The 17,524-nt window shown below is 39.3% G+C and overlaps 1 protein-coding gene across 2 annotated transcripts in view; it reads left to right on the plus strand.

Moving 5' to 3' along the window:
- Positions 1-17,524, plus strand: part of DCC (DCC netrin 1 receptor) — a 975,841-nt gene that overhangs the window by 576,274 nt on the left and 382,043 nt on the right. For both annotated transcript variants that reach the window (XM_038402401.2, XM_038402402.2), the window contains exons 6-7: positions 8,084-8,238; positions 10,753-10,873. In XM_038402401.2, coding sequence (XP_038258329.1) covers positions 8,084-8,238; positions 10,753-10,873 — 276 coding nt within the window. The remainder of the gene's footprint in view (positions 1-8,083; positions 8,239-10,752; positions 10,874-17,524) is intronic.

Raw genomic sequence — 17,524 nt, forward strand, 5'->3', positions numbered from 1 at the left:
ATTGTGAACTATGCCAGGATACTCTCACACGCTTAAAACAACCAAACAAAACCAGCCACAAAATAGTGCATGGAGATTTTTTTAAATGTTCACTGACTTTTAGGAAAAAGCAATGGTAAAAATCAACAGCTCTAATAATAATAACATTGTACTAAGAACATCTTTCATCTCAGAATCTCAAAATGCTTTATATGTTTAATTAACAAAAGTTTGCACCACTCCTTTATGCAGGCCTATATTATCCTCTCCTCCCCCCCTCCGCTCCCCGTATGTGTGTATGTGTGTGTGTACGTGTATATATATATATATATATATATATATATATATATATATATAAACACCAATAGAGAGATTTTGTGACTTGCTGAAGGTAACAAAGTGAGTCAATAGTACAGCTGTCAAGATATCATAGAAGTCCAGTAAATTTACCTACCCACTAGACCAGTGGTTCTCAAACTTTTTTTTTGTGGACCACTTGAAAATTGCTGCGGGTCTCTGTGGACCGCTTAATGATCTTTCCAAATATTGTTTCTACTATAAGCTAACTATTGTAAAGCGCTTTGGATAAAAGTGCTATATATAAAAAATAATAATAATTAGTGGTTTTTTGTGCTACAAATAAAAGCACACAGCTCATATTTTAATATCAGTAGTCTTACCTTTCTAATGCGATGGATGTGCCCTCTCTTCCCCGCCATGGCAGCCCCTGAGCTGAGGCTGGGAAGGAGGGGGGTCTCTCTCACTCTCTGACTCGCCGCAGCAGCTCCCAAGCTGGGGCTGGGAAGGAGTGCCGTCTCTCCCTGGCAGCCGCAGCCCTGAAGCTGGGAAAAGTCACCTTTCTCTCGCCGTCACAGCCCTGCACATCCCAAATTCCCCCCACCCCCTCTTATCACCCCACTGCCCCCTCCCACCTACCTCCTAGTTCCCCCCAAGGCCACCACCTCACCTTACATGTGCATCTTCTCCAGGGTCCAGGCACCTAATTAATGGAGCCATGCCTGTGTGGCTCCACTAATTAGGTGAGTGGCCCTTCGTTCTCTCATGTGCAGCTGCCCAGGCATGCACCTTAGAGGGAACTATCCACGGACCACAGTTTGAGAACCACTGCACTAGACAAAACTGTGTCACTATATTAACTGCCCACATGCTGCTGAATATTGCCATTGTATAGAGCAAATCATATGTTACATTGTAGGCTGTCTGCTGTACTTGATACATCACTGTGAAGTGCTATGGAGAGAAGCTCCAGCAGATCATTCTGAAACGCTGGTGGAAAAACTTGGAAGCTGGAGTGGAAAAAAGGAGCCTTTGGTTCATTGATGCCACTTCCTAGACCAGAATTAAAAGATGGTTTCTCGTTATTTACAAGTAGGCGAAACACGTGACTATCTATTCTTGACTCCATTGCATAAGTCTATCTGCTCATATACATAGAAAAGCTCTACAAAATTATTCTTTAGAACAGTCATGTGGTTCACCCTCATATTGTTCCTCTTCTACAGATTTGAGTTGGGAAGTTAGAAAAGATTCTTGTTCCTCATTCATTCAAAACACCAATTCAGTTTTCCTAAAGTGAATTGAAAAGTGATTTCTCACTGCTTTTTAGCAAGTAAATATTATTGCCTCTCACTGGAGGTAATGTGAGGTGTATGGGAGCTCAGATTAGAAATTGAAGCTTGCTGGACTTGGGGTTAATTTATTTCTGGCCATGAATCTGTTCTTTCGAATCAGTTTAGTTTAATTTATCACTATGACTACGTAATTGGTGAAGGATTCAAATAAATACCTTATCTACAACTATACAATAACACATCTGTATTTTGGTAAGCATGACAGGAAACTGACGCTAAGAAGCTTTCACAGAATTAAAGATTGTGGATGCTACTAGCTATTTTTATACAATGCTTTGGTAAATATGATATTTCTGTTCTCTGTTCAACAATTCTGTGTATTAAAGTAACTTACAGTATTGCATTGGCTCAGTACGTACCTGTATCCCTTCCATTCTCCTGCTAGTGTTCTGGGAGATTAATTCTGTTTCACTTCTTCTGAAAACAACCTATTTTCAATTCTAATCTATCACTGGGGTATATGATTGCCTACCAAGAGTTCATTAAAAAGAAGCATCTGCCCCATGTAGTTCTTTTTTCTCTCTCCCTCTTGTGAGGATGAAATAGTCTGTGGATTTAAAAAGTTTCTGCTGCTGTGTATTTTTATTAAAGTATGCCTTGCACTTGGAGTGACAAGTGGTGAGATGTGTGGTGGTTCTGAGATGCTGCAGGAGTTCATTCAATCCTTCAATGGCCCCTCAGAAAGATCTGAGTCCTGCAAAAATGAGCTTTGCTCTTCCGGCAGAGCATTCTCTTATACCAGAGAAGAGCCATGGTTCTTGATCAGAACATCTAACCCAGTATGCTGTCTTCTGATGTTGGCCAATGCCAGATGCTTCAGAGGGAATGAACATAATAGGGCACTTTCGAGTGATCCATCCCCTGTCATCCGCTCTATGCTTCCGGCAAGTTGGAGATTTAGGAACATCCACAGCATGGGGCTGCATCCCTGAGCATCTTAACTAATAGCCATTGATGAACTTATCTAATTCTTTTTGAACCAAATTATACTTTTAGTCTTCAGAACATCCCATGGCAATTAGTTTCACAGGTTGACTGTGGATTGTGTGAAGAAGAACTTCCTTATGCTTGTCTTAAACTTGCTGCCTATTAATTTCATTGAGTGCCCCCTAGTTCTTGTTATGTGACGGGGTAAAAACACTTCCCTATTCACTTTCTCCACACCGTTCATGATTTTACAGTCCTCTACCATATTCCCCCTTAGTCATCTCTTTTCTAAACCAAACAGCCCCAGTTTTTTAATCCCTCCTCCTATGGAAGCTGTTCCATACTTCTAATCTTTCTTGTTGCCCTTCTCTGTACTTTTTCCAATTCTAATATACCTTTCATGAGAAGGGATGAACAAAATATTCAAGGTGTGGGCATACCATGGATTTATATAGCGGAATTATAATATGTTGTGCCTGAGTGTCTGTTTCTTTCCTAATGGTTCCTAGCATTCTGTTAGCTTTTTTTGACAGCAACTGCACATTGAGCAAATCTTTTCAGGGAACTATCCCCAATGACTCCAAGGCCTTTCTTGAGTAACAGCAAATGTTGACACTGTCCATTTGTATGTATAGTTGGGATAATTTTTTCCAATGTGCATTACTTTGCACATATCAACATAGAATTTCATCTGCTATTTTGTCATCCAGTCACCCCGTTTAGTGAGATCCCTTTGTAACTCTTCACATTCAGCTTTAGACTTAACAGTCTTGAATAATTTTGTATCGTCTCCAGTTTTTGCCACCGCACTGTTTACCCCATTTTTCAGATAATTTATGAATATGTTTAATAGCAGAGGTCCCAGTACAGATCCTTAGGGGACCACACTATTTACTTCTCTCCATCGTGAAAAATGAGCATTTATTCCTACCCTTTGTTTCCTATCTTTTAACCAGTTACAGATCCATAAGAGGGCCTTCCCTCTTATCCCATGACTGCTTAGTTTGGTTATGAGCCTATGGTGAAGGACCTTGTCAAAGGATTTCTGAAAGTCCAAGTACACGATATTTACTGGATTACCCTTGTCCACATGCTTGTTGACAGCCTCAAAGAATTCTAATGGCTGGTGAGGCATGATTGCCCTTACAAAAGCTATGCTGACTCTTTCCCAACATGCCATGTTTATCTGTGTCTCACTCTCACAGATCTTGAGAGACAGGCCAGTCCTTGCTTACAGACAGCCCCCCAACCTGAAGCAAATACTCATCAGCATCCACACACCACACAACAAAAACAATAATCCAGGAACCTGTCCTTGCAACAAAGCCCGTTGCCATCTCTGTCCACATATATACTCAAGGGACACCATTATAGGACCTAATCACATCAGCCACACCGTCAGAGACTCATTCACCTGCACATCTACCAATGTGATATATGCCATTATGTGCCAGCAATGCCCCTCTGCCATGTACATTGGCCAGACTGGACAGTCTCTATGTAAAAGAATAAATGGACACAAATCAGATGTCAAGAATTATAACATTCAAAAACCAGTTGGAGAACACTTCAGCCTCCCTGGTCACTCAATTACAGACCTAAAAGTCACAATACTCCAACAAAAAAACTTCAAAAACAGATTCCAATGAGAAACTGCAGAATTGGAATTAATTTGCAAACTGGACACCATTAAATTAGGTTTGAATAAAGACTGTGAGTGGATGGGTCATTACACAAAGTAAAAACTATTTCCCCATGCTAATTTTTCCCCTACTGTTACTCACACCTTCTTGCCAGCTGTTGGAAATGGGCCATCCTAGTTATCACTACAAAAGTTTTTTTTTCTCCTGCTAATAATAGCCCACCTTAATTTATTAGTCTCGTTATAGTTGGTATGGCAACACCCATTTTTTCGCATTCTCTGTGTATATGTTCTTCCTACTGTATATTCCATCTCATGCATCCAATGAAGTGGGTTTTAGCCCACGAAAGCTTATGCCCAAATAAATTTGTTAGTCTCTAAGGTGCCACAAGTACTCCTCATTCTTTTTGCTGATACAGACTAACACGGCTACCACTCTGAAATGTGTCTCAGATAATTATTTTCTTTCCTATAGTTTTGATCAATTTGTCTGGTAGTGAACTTAGACTTACCAGCCTGTAATTGTCAGGATCGGCTCTGGAGCCTTTTTAAAAATTGGCATTACGTTAACTACTCTGGTTCTGGACCTTGTTCTTTTAGATATCCCCGATCATTAAGCACCTTGACCAAGCTGAGGGGGAGGTAGAGAAGAAACTGGGAAAAGGACAAGGACAGGCTAAAGGGGTGTGACACTTCTCGAGGTGCCCAAGATAGTGTCACCATGATAGTGTCACCCATCTTAGCGAGAGAGAGATTTGCTGGTGCTAAACTGGGTGTCAGCTCCCTGACACCACCAGCCTATTAATCACCCAAATAATTTCCTCATGGCTCTGCCAGCTCTTACTTTGCCTTGCAGGTTAACATCTGGTGTACTCCAGTGTCCAGGCTCCTCTGAAGCATCCCTCTGTAATGTCCAGCCCCTATCACTGGACACAATAATTTGTGAGTCCCAAGAGAACAGCATACACACAGCTTGATTGGTACAACTCAAGGACATGGAGATATAGCTACAATAAAATAATCGTAAATTTATTATCAAAGATTAAGATTTAAGAAATAATGAGTAAGGATAATGAGTGGAAACAGAAATGGTTATACATATAAGAAAAAAACATAAAATGCAATCCTAAGTCTACACTTATTAATGGTTACCGCTCCTATTTAATAAAGTAGATTTTGTCCCAAGAGTTCAGTCTTTGACAGAGCTTCTGGTTTTCAGTCATAACCAGGCTCCAAATTTTCATGAACAACCCACACCATTCAAGGGATTTCCTCCATGAATGGATAACAAAGTGCTTTTCTTTTCCCCTCAGTTATAGTCCAGTAAACCTTTGAAGAGCCCTTCTGTTGTTTGTTCTCCTGTGTGCTGACCCCCATGTTGACATCATATCCTCACGGTGACTTGGAATGCAAATGTAGCTCCCATTGTGTTTGGCTTACAATTCTTAATTTACATCAGAGATAGGGATAAGTGAACAATCATTCTTTTGTCTGGCAGAAAACCTGTTTATTATCTTTGCCTTATTACATAGCATTAAAATATATTTTAGTAGGTACACACAACTTACACATCATCTGTACATACATCTCACAATGCTAATGGTGACTAGTGTGTCACTGTGGCTTTCATTTAATGCCTTAATTATATTATCTGTGAATAAATGATATAAAAGTGTCTTAGAATCATAGAATATCAGGGTTGGAAGGGACCTCAGGAGGTCATGTCAGATGTAGTGAGTTTATCAGGTCTGATAGGAGTTGCTGTTATAGAATGGTGAACCCTGGCATTGAGAAGTTCTGAGGGTTTCAAGGGTCCTGGGCAGAAGAGTTTATATAACTCCTAGATAATATTCTCCTCAGAACCTGGAGTAGCACATAGGATTCCTGAGTCACAACATTACTTCCTTTGTTGCACAAGTTGAAGATATGTAGTGAGTGAGGTAGGAGATTGCAGGAAGAATAAGGATGGACTCATGGTTAAGGCAATTAAATGCCACCCTGGAGAACTGGATTCTATCTCTGCCTGCCACAGATTTCCTATGTGATTTTGGATAAGTCACTTAAGCAAAACTTTACACAGCTGGCCACAGTGTTCTTCATTTTCTAGGTCTCCAACTTGAGACCCTGAGGTCTAATTTGCAGAAGTGCTAAGCACTCACAACTGCAACAGATGTCTGTGAGAGCTGAGTTTTAAACATATAAAGTGCTATATAGTGCTGTGTACTCTGAAAAAAAAATCAGATCCTAGGCATTGCAGGTTGGGCAACCAAAATTATTGGACATCTTTGTCCTTTAATTTCTTGGTATCGCAGCGCCCCATCAGTGAAATGGGGATACTCGGCCTCACCTCACAGGGATGTTATGAAAATTAATTAATTAATTTGAAGTGGGCAGAAACTATAGTGATGAATGCCATAGAAAAGCCCAGGAGGAAATTTTTAATTCTATGTTGAGAACTGGGTTTGAATAGTATGCAGTAAATAAGGCTGCAGTGGAATTTCGGTAGTGGTTTAGAGACAATCTACTATGTCAATGTGGGCAGCCACAAGCTATGATACACATTGTTGAGAACTGCAGTTTCCTGGAGGTCTTTGTGCCTTGAACATCCTTGATAAGAACACTGTGGCTTGGGTTGACTGGACTGTGTATGCCAAATAAATAATAAAAAGGCATAGGGCCACATGTTGAACAATGAGGAGAAAACAAAATATTGAATAATGGCTAATAAAGCGAGTCATGTCCATTCTGTGCACTAAAAGAAGCAGGAGACCTGTGGTCATTTAATTAAAGACAGACACATAATGTATAAGCACAAGTTATATTAAGGTTGCACAAGCAATCTTAATTCTGATATTTCCTAACTTCTGAGTGTGTGATTTTGCAATCTTAATAGTCTTTTCATGTCAGTTTCCCCCCACTTTTAATGGATTTAGATATATTATAAATCAGACATTGGAAATGGTTCCTTGAGAAATACAATTGCATTTTCTGTTCAAATGAGAAGCCATGGATGCTACCTAGAAATGAAAGTAATCTGGCTTCCTAGCAACTATGAATATTCAAAATAGTGAACATTGTTCCCCTGTGAAAGATGATGAACTGTATGTGAATTGTTTTTTCTGTGACAGGGATCTCATTAGAAATTTGATGTTATTAGCAGTTTACCTCAAATTGCAAATCTCCATCATACCAGTATTATGGTAATGATGAAATTAAATTAAATTAGCATATCATATACCATACTGCAAAAGTGGGAATACATTATAGTAATACAAGGCAACAGATAATTGCTATCTTAATAAGAATTTGTCCTCAGCAAAAAAATCCAGATTGTTTCTTATTTCTATCATCATGGACAAAATTAATTCTTATTAGTGAAATCCTCATATTTTGTAAATCCAGTCACAAGTTCCACTTGGTTATATGAAACTGTTTTCTCAAGCCTAAATATACTTCATTCTGCACTGTGTACTTGTCTAAAAGCTACCTACCTGCATATTAATGTGCATGTCACATTTGTGCATGCTTTTGGCACCTGGTCCATTGAATGAGCTTTGGATCAGGCCCCTGGTTACTCAAGGTGCTTACTGTGTATATTTCACACAAATCTTACATATTCTCCATACTGGGTTTTTAAGCTTTCCTTTTTGCAAAAATCAGATGACTGTTAAATTGTATTCACTAAAATAAATGTTTTCCCTGGTATTTGATTTTTTTTAAAAAACAACAACAACAACAACAGGGTTTGGGGAAATAATTTGATTTGCAGATATGATTTCTATTTATGTCTAATATTTTCCAGGCCTAGTGAAATTATTAGGTTGCTAAATTTACATTCACATCCACTCACTATTTGTTTTGGTTTTTATCTCTCTCTTTGCAGTTCCTCCGTGGTTTTTAAATCACCCTTCAAACCTCTATGCCTATGAAAGTATGGACATTGAGTTTGAATGTGCCGTCTCCGGTAAGCCTGTCCCTACCGTGGATTGGATCAAGAATGGAGAAGTGGTCATTCCTAGTGATTATTTTCAGATAGTGGTAATTATCTGACTTTTGTCATTGCAAATTCACTATTTGACTTATTTTAAAGTATGTTTTTATTTCTGATTTGTTCATTCTTTTCATAAGCAGTGTTTTAACTAGTTTAGCAGAAGCAGGAAACATCTAAGCAAAACCAATCAAATCTCTCCTGCCTCCTGGCGGACAAAGGGGATATGGCACCAGAGTGCACTATTACCATCTGACCCAAAGCCCACTGATTTCACTGGGATTTGGATCAGGCCCTTACTCGTTCATTCAACAGTGGTTTAGATTTTTGTTTAGGATCTCCTTCAGAACAGAGCATTGACCATAACTTCATGTCACATTTTCAATAAAATTTTATTTAATTTATTATTTATTTATAAGTAAATTCATTTATGTATTTATTTATTAATAATTTATTGTTTTATAATTTATTAAATTTAATTTAATTTATTATTAATTTATTATTTAATTTATTGTTAAATTTAGTTTATTATTATTTATCACCTATTATTGATAAAGTGCCATCAGTGTCATGTATGATGCTTTGCTACAGACAAAAAATGATAAATCCCTGCTCCGAGGAAATTACACTTTCAGACACAAGTTAGTAAGGGATGACAAACAAAGGGAAGGAAGTGAATGTGGGCGGATGAAGAATACAACAGTGGTCAGTCATCAACTGTACTTATTGTTAAATGCACAACTTTTTAATCTGTCCTTTTAAAAATAGATATGTTTAAATTTGAAGATAGCGGATCAACAATTACAATGGAGGTTAGCGATACTTCACACATCTGCATGAGGCCTTTCTAGCTAGAGAAAACAGACTGTGAGCCACAATGCAACAATGGGGATAAACTCGGACAAAGGGGAAACGGGGCTTAATATCCTTAAGCCTCTGTTTTAAGGATACACTGCAGTACACATTTTAAGTAATCATAAGTGAGAAAGGTAGAGCTCTTAAAAGGGAGTTAACAAATGCCATTTGGAATTCACAGAAATGTGCAGATCTTGCAGCTTCTTAGCAATTTCTTTTCATAGGAGTTAAAAGTGAAACAGATATTTCTGCCACAGGTATGACATTCAACTGGCATCCCTCCCTGCATTGGTTTCAAATCTGTTTTAGAACATATTTGCTGAACTTGATCTTTCAGTGACGATCCATCAGTTTTTTCAAATGCAAAGTATTTTCACCACAGTTACATTAATCATGATAATGGTCATTTGACATGACCATTATCATATGCCACAAGTTTGTCGCCATAGCACATAATTGGTAGTGTGATACCATGTCACATTCCCATCTCTTATTACCCAAATAGCATTATATATGGGGCATTAAAAGTTAAACATAAATGGTGGAATTTTCAAAAGCATTGGCCTAACTACTCTCATGAAAGTTAAGGAGAGTTTTATCACTAATTTCAGTGAGAGCAGAGTTGAGACACTGCAGAGTGCTTTGGAAAATCCCATCCCTAATATGTCTATCTTTTGTCACAGCATGATAAAAATATCCACAGGCCATGAGATAATATTTTTCTTTTGATGACTTTGGTATAAGAAGGTTAGCACGTCTCATTCATATAGATCAGATTTCAATAGTTAGTGCCAATTTCCTAGTGAATGCACATTCTAATCAATAAAATGGACTATGTTTCTGTAAATTAAACTTCTTCCAATGAATAAAGGTAGGTTTTTACCATATTTTTCTTGTGGAGAAGTTTTACTCAGTTAGTTATATAGAATCACAAGTTCATGCTACTTTATGCAGCATCAATGTTTGTTATGAGGAGGATCAGACAGCAATAAGTGTACTTGCGAAGGAATGGAAAGTCCCTTTATTATTATTATAATGTGGAGGGGAATTATCCTTTCAATTTTTATTTCCTGAAGAAATATTTATAGCAAGGGAATCTCTTGCAGCATATTCTTATGCAAAGAATTGTCCCTTAGAAGCCAACATTTGCCACGTCACTTAATTCTGCTAGTGCTAGCAGCAGCTAAAACTGAAATCCTGCCCATCAGCAGCACACAATGAGTGACCCTTCTGTTGCTGCTGGTCTTTGGGTCTCATGTCATGATGTAGGATCTGACCTTCAGAATACTGTTTGTATATAAGGTACAAAAGTTGGAAGTTCTTTTATATCTCCCCTGCTGCAAAGAGCCAACACAAAGCCCTGTTCATCACTCAAGTCCCACTCTAGCTTTTAATATGGTGTTTAATTGTTGCATAAGGTGTTGGGCTGGCCCTCTTCTCTTCCAGAGTGAATAAGGGCACAAGCACCATCCTTGTAACAGAGTGTTGCAAAAAGAACAAAAAGAATCAGTTGATTCCAATGAATATGCATTTTATTACAATCCACTGGAGACAAAGACATTATGAACGGAGGCTGATGTTTCCTAATACTCTCTGCTCTTGTTTCACAAACAAAATATTGTTGAAGCTCCTTAGGAGGTGATGTTCAGTTTGACAGTTTTTTCTAATTATTTCCCTCCCCTTCCCCTCTCCCCTCTTTGTCTCTCTAGGGTGGCAGCAACTTGCGGATTCTGGGCCTTGTAAAGTCAGATGAAGGTTTTTACCAGTGTGTAGCTGAAAATGATGCCGGGAATGCACAGACCAGTGCACAGCTAATCATCCCTGAGCCGGGTAAGATACAAAGGACACAGAGAATCATATCAGTGATTAATACAATTAGCATAAATCCTAGCTGGGCACCTACTATTTCCCCCCCCCCACACACACACGCTTCATTCTCAGCCATGTTAAAAAATATTTAGCTAGCTGGCTGGCTTGACTTATAACAGTGTGTTCCTTAGCACTAGGGGAGACGCAGGTCTGTCTTGGTGTAACCTTGAGACTTTCTGTCACTGGGACAGTTACAGATGCTAGGTTGCATCTCTGAAGTGACACTGGAGGTCAGAATCTCAGCATGAAAAATCAAAGACGGTGTCTTCCCTTTCAACCACTGGGTTCATCTTGCTGAAATATGAGAAGAGGTTGGGGATTATAAAGGGCCAGGGGGAGCGTGTGTGTGTGGAGGGGGGAGATGGAAGAAATAGTCCAAACAGAATGGAGAATAAAATATTGTATGGCTCCATAGTGAACACTCAGAATATTTGTCATAGGGGAAAAGATAGGTGAAATTTAGCACTGTGATGGCAAGTGTAGCAAAGCAGACTGATTGAAAGGCTGGTGTCTCTTAACAAGGGAACAATAGTGTGTTTCTGTGGCCCAGAAATGAATAGTTTCACAAGAATTATAAACTGTCTTTTCTTGCACCAATACTGGTGGGGTTTATTTCCTTATTGAATATTAAACTGTAAATACATAAAAACTATGTATTCATTTTAAACCAGGTAAAGTAAAACATGTATAAATGCCTTTAATATGCTTTCTGTGTTTTATATGATAGTTATTTACTTGAAGTGGGTTCTGCTGTGTTTGTTAATTATGTAGAATTGTGTCATTAAGCTGTGAGCAAGTGAATATTCAGAAATATAGGCTACATCTACACTTGGAACTATGGATGTGATTCGCAGCCCAGGTAGAAATACTTGCGCGAGCTCTCTCTGAGCTAGTGTGCTAAAAATAATAGTGTAGCTGTGGTAGTACAATAAGTAATAAGGAGTGTCATGGGCTAGATGCCCCCAGTACTAACCCCACCTGGACCGCACAGGTACATATTTGGGGTGGCTGCCCATGCTGCCATAGCTATGCTACTATTTTTAGCATGCTGGCTGGATGAGAGCTAGCACAGGTATGTCTTTGCGAGCTGGGAATCACCACCCTAGCTTGTAGCATAGATGCAGCCATAGTTCATTCACACCCTGATCTGGACTGGAAAAAGTAGAAAATTGGCAGTTCATAGTTGTTGATAGATTTTAAAACCAGAAAGGACCACTTTCATCATCTTGTTTGACCTGTTTTATAGCACATGCTATAGAATTTGTTTTGAAAAGTGCACCCAGAATAATTTTAAAATTGTAAAGCTTTACTTAAATGCTGCCATTATTTGAAAAACAAAACAAAACAGTGTTTTCCAGTAATGGCCCATAACTACAGTAACACACCCATCCACTGTAGTGTTTTAGATAAGTAATATGGAACGCTCTAGTAACATTGTAATGTGTTGATAAAGACCATTGATTTCCTGAAAGGCTTTGATACTGCAAGCCATTGTCCTGTGGGCAGTAGTGTGCCAGATAGTTGCACTGCAGTGCAAATGCAAGCGGTAACTCCAGGTGGGCACAACCAGGATTAACTGCTAGTCCTCACTGAGTAGTTGTAAATCTCGAGACCCTGGCATAGCATTTTCTTTACAACAAGTACACTTGGTAAACAGAAAAGGAAACAGGACCTTTCTCTATCTTTCTCTATCAGGACCTTTCTCTAAACAGGACCTTTCTCTATCTTTGTTCCTGAATACAGAATGAATGACTGCCTGAGCTCAAATTTTAAACCTCTTAGCAGTTTGTCACTTCCATTCCCTCTCCCTTGCTATCCAATCCCTCCTTCATTCACTCATTCTTTCTCCGACCAACCCATGTCCAAAATGCAACTCCAGCAGCACCTGGGGAAGCCATGTATCACTTCCCAGCCTACATCCCAAGCCAGCTCCCTTGTGCAGTAATCCCCCACTGTGAACTGTGCCTGCTAGCAGGGGATGCAGCTACACAGTGACATTGCTTCATGGGAACCCTGGACAGAGGCCTGATTTTCATCCTCATTGTGCTAATAAGACACTTCACTGTACAACTCTCCTCTTAGGCCTGACTCATGCTATTAATAGACTGGATGTCTGCACAGCAGGATCAGGCTACACTTGTGCTCCCGGTATGGCTCATCACTTTTTTACTTGGACTTTATGCACTCAGCCCTCTGCACCTGCATAGTGCAGAATCAAGCCAGATGCGTATTTCTCTTCTTCTGTGCAGAGTGTTACCTTTCCTTTGGGGGAAACATGAACATAAGAAGGTGCTTAAGAAAAAAACCTTGGCACAGTAACTATACATAGCACATAACCCCACCGATATTTAAGATGGGCAGCTGGGAGCAGAACGATATAATGGTACCTAAAAATAACTTCATCCCTATTAAACATCATAATGGGGGAAAAAGAGGTTTTTTTGTGGGGGGAAGGGTTTTTTTTTAAAGCTGAATCTTGCATTTAGCTCATGCTTCTGGAATATATTTAGACAGGTGCAACCCTGGAGAAAAGGGGCCACCGTGAATTATAATGTAGTTTTATTTATCAATAGGACCAGTCTAAAGGAAATGGGAGAATTCATTACTGTTTCCACCTAGATGTTCAAATGCTGTCAGTAAATTCTGTACTTTTGATCAGTGTTTATTATGTTTGGCATTGGATTAGAATGAAAGTAAAAGAAAATGAAGACAAAATCCTAAAGAGCTACGGGATACTATTGTAACTGTCTCCATTTCCCTTTATAAATGATGGATTACTTTTTCCTGGCTATTTAATCAGATTTTCAAACAATGCCACTCCAATTCCTCTGAGATGTTGAGAAGGCCAGCATGCACAGATGGCAGAGAAGCCAGCTATAAATACAAATTAAGTGCTGGGGCCGACCATGGTGGGAAGTACATAGCCCTCTCTGTTTAAATTTAGTCAATATACGGTCACCATATCTTTCACACTCAGTGTGAGCGCTGCACTGCACAGCTGTTCAGTTTTGGCCTGTCCACAGACCTCAAACTAAGGGTTACCCCTAGCAACCGTGACAATCTGCTTCTGGCTAAGGCATAGACAATGACCTGTTAAATCCAGTATTCTCTGTTGGTGAGTATTTACAAGAGCCTAATGAAGTTTCAATATAGTCTTTTATAAATAGTTACCGACCCCTTTTTGTAACCATTAATTTTGAGGGAACAGAGTCCAAGACATGTAAAAGAGCTAACAGAGTTTTCTTTTTCTGATAGCCAGGGTCAGGTTTATCAAATGCCCCTAGGTAAATTAATAATCTTTTTATTCCCTAAAGTAACATTATGGGGAAAATAAATAGATGACCATTTATCCTCCATGAGATTCGTAAAATCATGGCTACTGGCATTTTAGTTAGTTGCAAATATTCTTGGCCAGCCTATGACTTAAAATTAGGTGTGTCATCTATTCAATGGCTGACGCATAGTCTATTGGAGATATCCAGTAAAATCAGAAGATCTCAAGATTCTTTTCTGTCTCTAGTTACTGTGATCCTGCTCTGACACCAAATCTTTCTGTTGTCATTACACAAACATGTAGCTTGTTCGTCTGATTCTGACCTGACTTAAACAACAGTTACTCCTGGTTTACAGAAGTAACACCACCGATGTCAACTATAAAACCAGTGTGAGATCTGATTCAGACCCATAAATTATGTTCAGTATAGATACTGTGGTATGCTGAGTTGAAACTAGACAACACTGAAATGAGTCATGCAAGCTAAATGGGTAGTGAGTTTACACAGATTATAACCTTTACTTCTAGAATTCCAGAAGGGGGTATAAAATGTTGAATGCTATTTAAATATATATTGGTTAGACATTGGGGAGCAAGTGAGCCTCCTGGGAAAATTAACTGAAATTTTAGCTTTTAGCTGAGATTATAGTTATGGAGGCATTGTATTTAACATTTCATCATCTCTGAACTACATATTGGAGAAATTGCTCTTTTTTCCATAATGAAGGCTGCAGTCATTGTCCTGTAATAACCATCCCCTTTGCATCCCTTAAAAAATAATAAATAATCGCTTTGTTTCCAAAATGTTTAACTCTATCATTTTCTGCAGCTCAGCTTTCCTGGGTTCTTCAGCCCCTACCTATACTCCAAGGCTACCCTGTTTTGTTCCTGCTCCCACTAAAGAAGGGCCATCCCTCTGGACCTTCTATAATCTGTAGAATCCGTTGTACACCTTAGAGGTTTTCTAGAATAAAGTCCCTAGTATGTACTTCATGAAGAGAACAGGATGGTTAATAGTGGTTTTTGTTAGTGAATTATTTATTTTTAGAACTTTAAAAAACATCATTTGTACATCTAAAAATGAAATATGATGGACATGCATAACTGCAGATATGATGGACATGATCCCAGAGGAAAATTCTCCCCAAAGAACTTGCAAACAATTATTATCTTAATGGCCATACTTTCACTCAGATCCGTCCTTCAAATAGCTTGGCGGGGGGAAGCAGTGAGAGGAGAATTATTTACTCCATAGTGTGCAAAAATGGATAAAGAAACTAATCAATATAATCCTGAAATAATCAACTCATATAAATGGATAATTGTCAATTATGTTTTTTTAATAAATTCCTTGTTAAATAAATTTTAACTTATGGATATACACTTTACCATGGATACGTGAGAATATTATTTACCATTGGGAGCTCCAGACGTTATAAGAAGTAGCTAACTTGAAAACAGAAAGATAAAGAAAATCATCTGTTACATAAAATAATTACACAATAGGAAACTACATGGGCTATTTATGTTACACAAGGAGGATATACTGTACTAGAAATATTTTAATAATCAGTTATTTTGTGTCCATCCACTGCTACAGGAAATGGGAGAGGCAGTTTCAAACTACAGACTATGGAGCAATGAGGGTTATAAAGAAAACTTTTGGCAAGCTTCACTTCAATTTCACAATTTTAGATGTTTATATCTGAAATGTCATGGTGTTGTAATCGGGGGGGGAGGGGCGGCGAGGAGGCGGGGAGGGGGACAGGGACGGGGAGGGTGTCCTGACCAAAAAGGAGTTCATGGGTGGGGGGGGAGGGTGTTGCAAAGTTGTTGTAGGAGTGTCCCAAGATTGCCACCCTCACTTCTGTGCTGTCTTCAGAGCTGGGCTCTGAAAGCAGCACCCTCCAAGCTTTCTGCAGTTAGAGGAGGTTCCTGGAGGTGGGTAGGATCTCCCCCATGCTGCTGGGAGTGCCCCAGCCAGGGGCTCCTAGCTGCTAATCCACACCAGGGGCAGATTAAGGCAGGGACCCCTGACAGTTTGGGCCCCCCCAGAAAAAATGGGTGCTCCAGCACTGGAAGAAGCCCCAGGGCAGAAGCCCCTACTGGATCTCCCCAAGCCCCAGGAGGAAGCCCAGAGCCCAGGCTGCCCCAGATGGAGCAGTGGAAGAAGCCTGTTGCCTGATCTTTAGATTGTGTATGAATTATGTTGATTACTTAGGAATCCCCAGTTATTACTTTGAGGGTTGACAGGTTCTTGTCCCAAGATCAGGCCCAGTATTGTTTAAATTATTATATAGTTGGGAACCCCGATGTGCACAGTTGCAACACTTACACTGAAAGAACTCTTTTATATTGACAAATATAGTTTATTTAGCACAGTCGCCAACACCCTCAGTAAAGTAGATAGAGATACTACAGAATGTACATCTGCACATCCATATACTCATACCATCCCTTGTGGAACAACCTGAAATGTTAGCCGTCATCTTCCTCATCACCATCACCTTCTCCCTCATCACCAGTGGCCATCATTGGGCACCTCCCAAGAGCTACATCTTTTTCCTACTACCCCTAGGCTGGGATGCCACTTTTATAATATGTTACGCTGACGCCATTATGTTCCATGCATATTCAGTAGGGGATTTTTTTTCCTGTTCCTTATTTGTATTTCCTCACCTTACTAATGTTGGAGTGTCTTTTTTCTATAGATTAGTATATCAGTGATTTCAACTTATTATCATATATGTCAATTCATTACCATGGCCCTTTTGTGGTTAGCTATCACATTTGTTATTTCTGTCCCAACCGGGTATTTCAGTTCTTTCCAACTTCCATGTTGTGGTGTACCTGTTAAGTTTAATAGGGCATGAACTTAGGAAGCCCCCATGCCAACCTACTTAAACACATCCTTTATGTTAAAGATCGCAACCATATAAGGACCTTATGCTTTAGCTCACCACCATCTATCTAGGTGAAAGGTCCCAAACGTGTATGATAACACAGATGGTCCAGTGGTGGGGGTACTAGCTTTGCTTTTGGGAGTCCTTGGTTCAAGTCCTTGCTGTGTCAGGGACTTCCTCTGTGACTGTGGACAAGTTACTTAGTGTTGCTATGCCTCCATTTCCCATCTGTAAAATGGGAATATTAGCACATCCTTACATTAGAGGAGCGTTATTAAAGATTGTGAGGTTCTCAGATACAACAGTAATGGGCCCATATATATATCTAGGAGCCAAAGTTCCATTGATTCTCAATGAGACTTGGACACCTAAGTCACTTCTGAAAATGGGCTTTATGGTAACATTTTCAAAAGGTACTTAATTCATTTAGGAACC

This window comes from Dermochelys coriacea, chromosome 5 (assembly GCF_009764565.3).
Source record: "Dermochelys coriacea isolate rDerCor1 chromosome 5, rDerCor1.pri.v4, whole genome shotgun sequence".
Taxonomy (NCBI): domain Eukaryota; kingdom Metazoa; phylum Chordata; order Testudines; family Dermochelyidae; genus Dermochelys; species Dermochelys coriacea.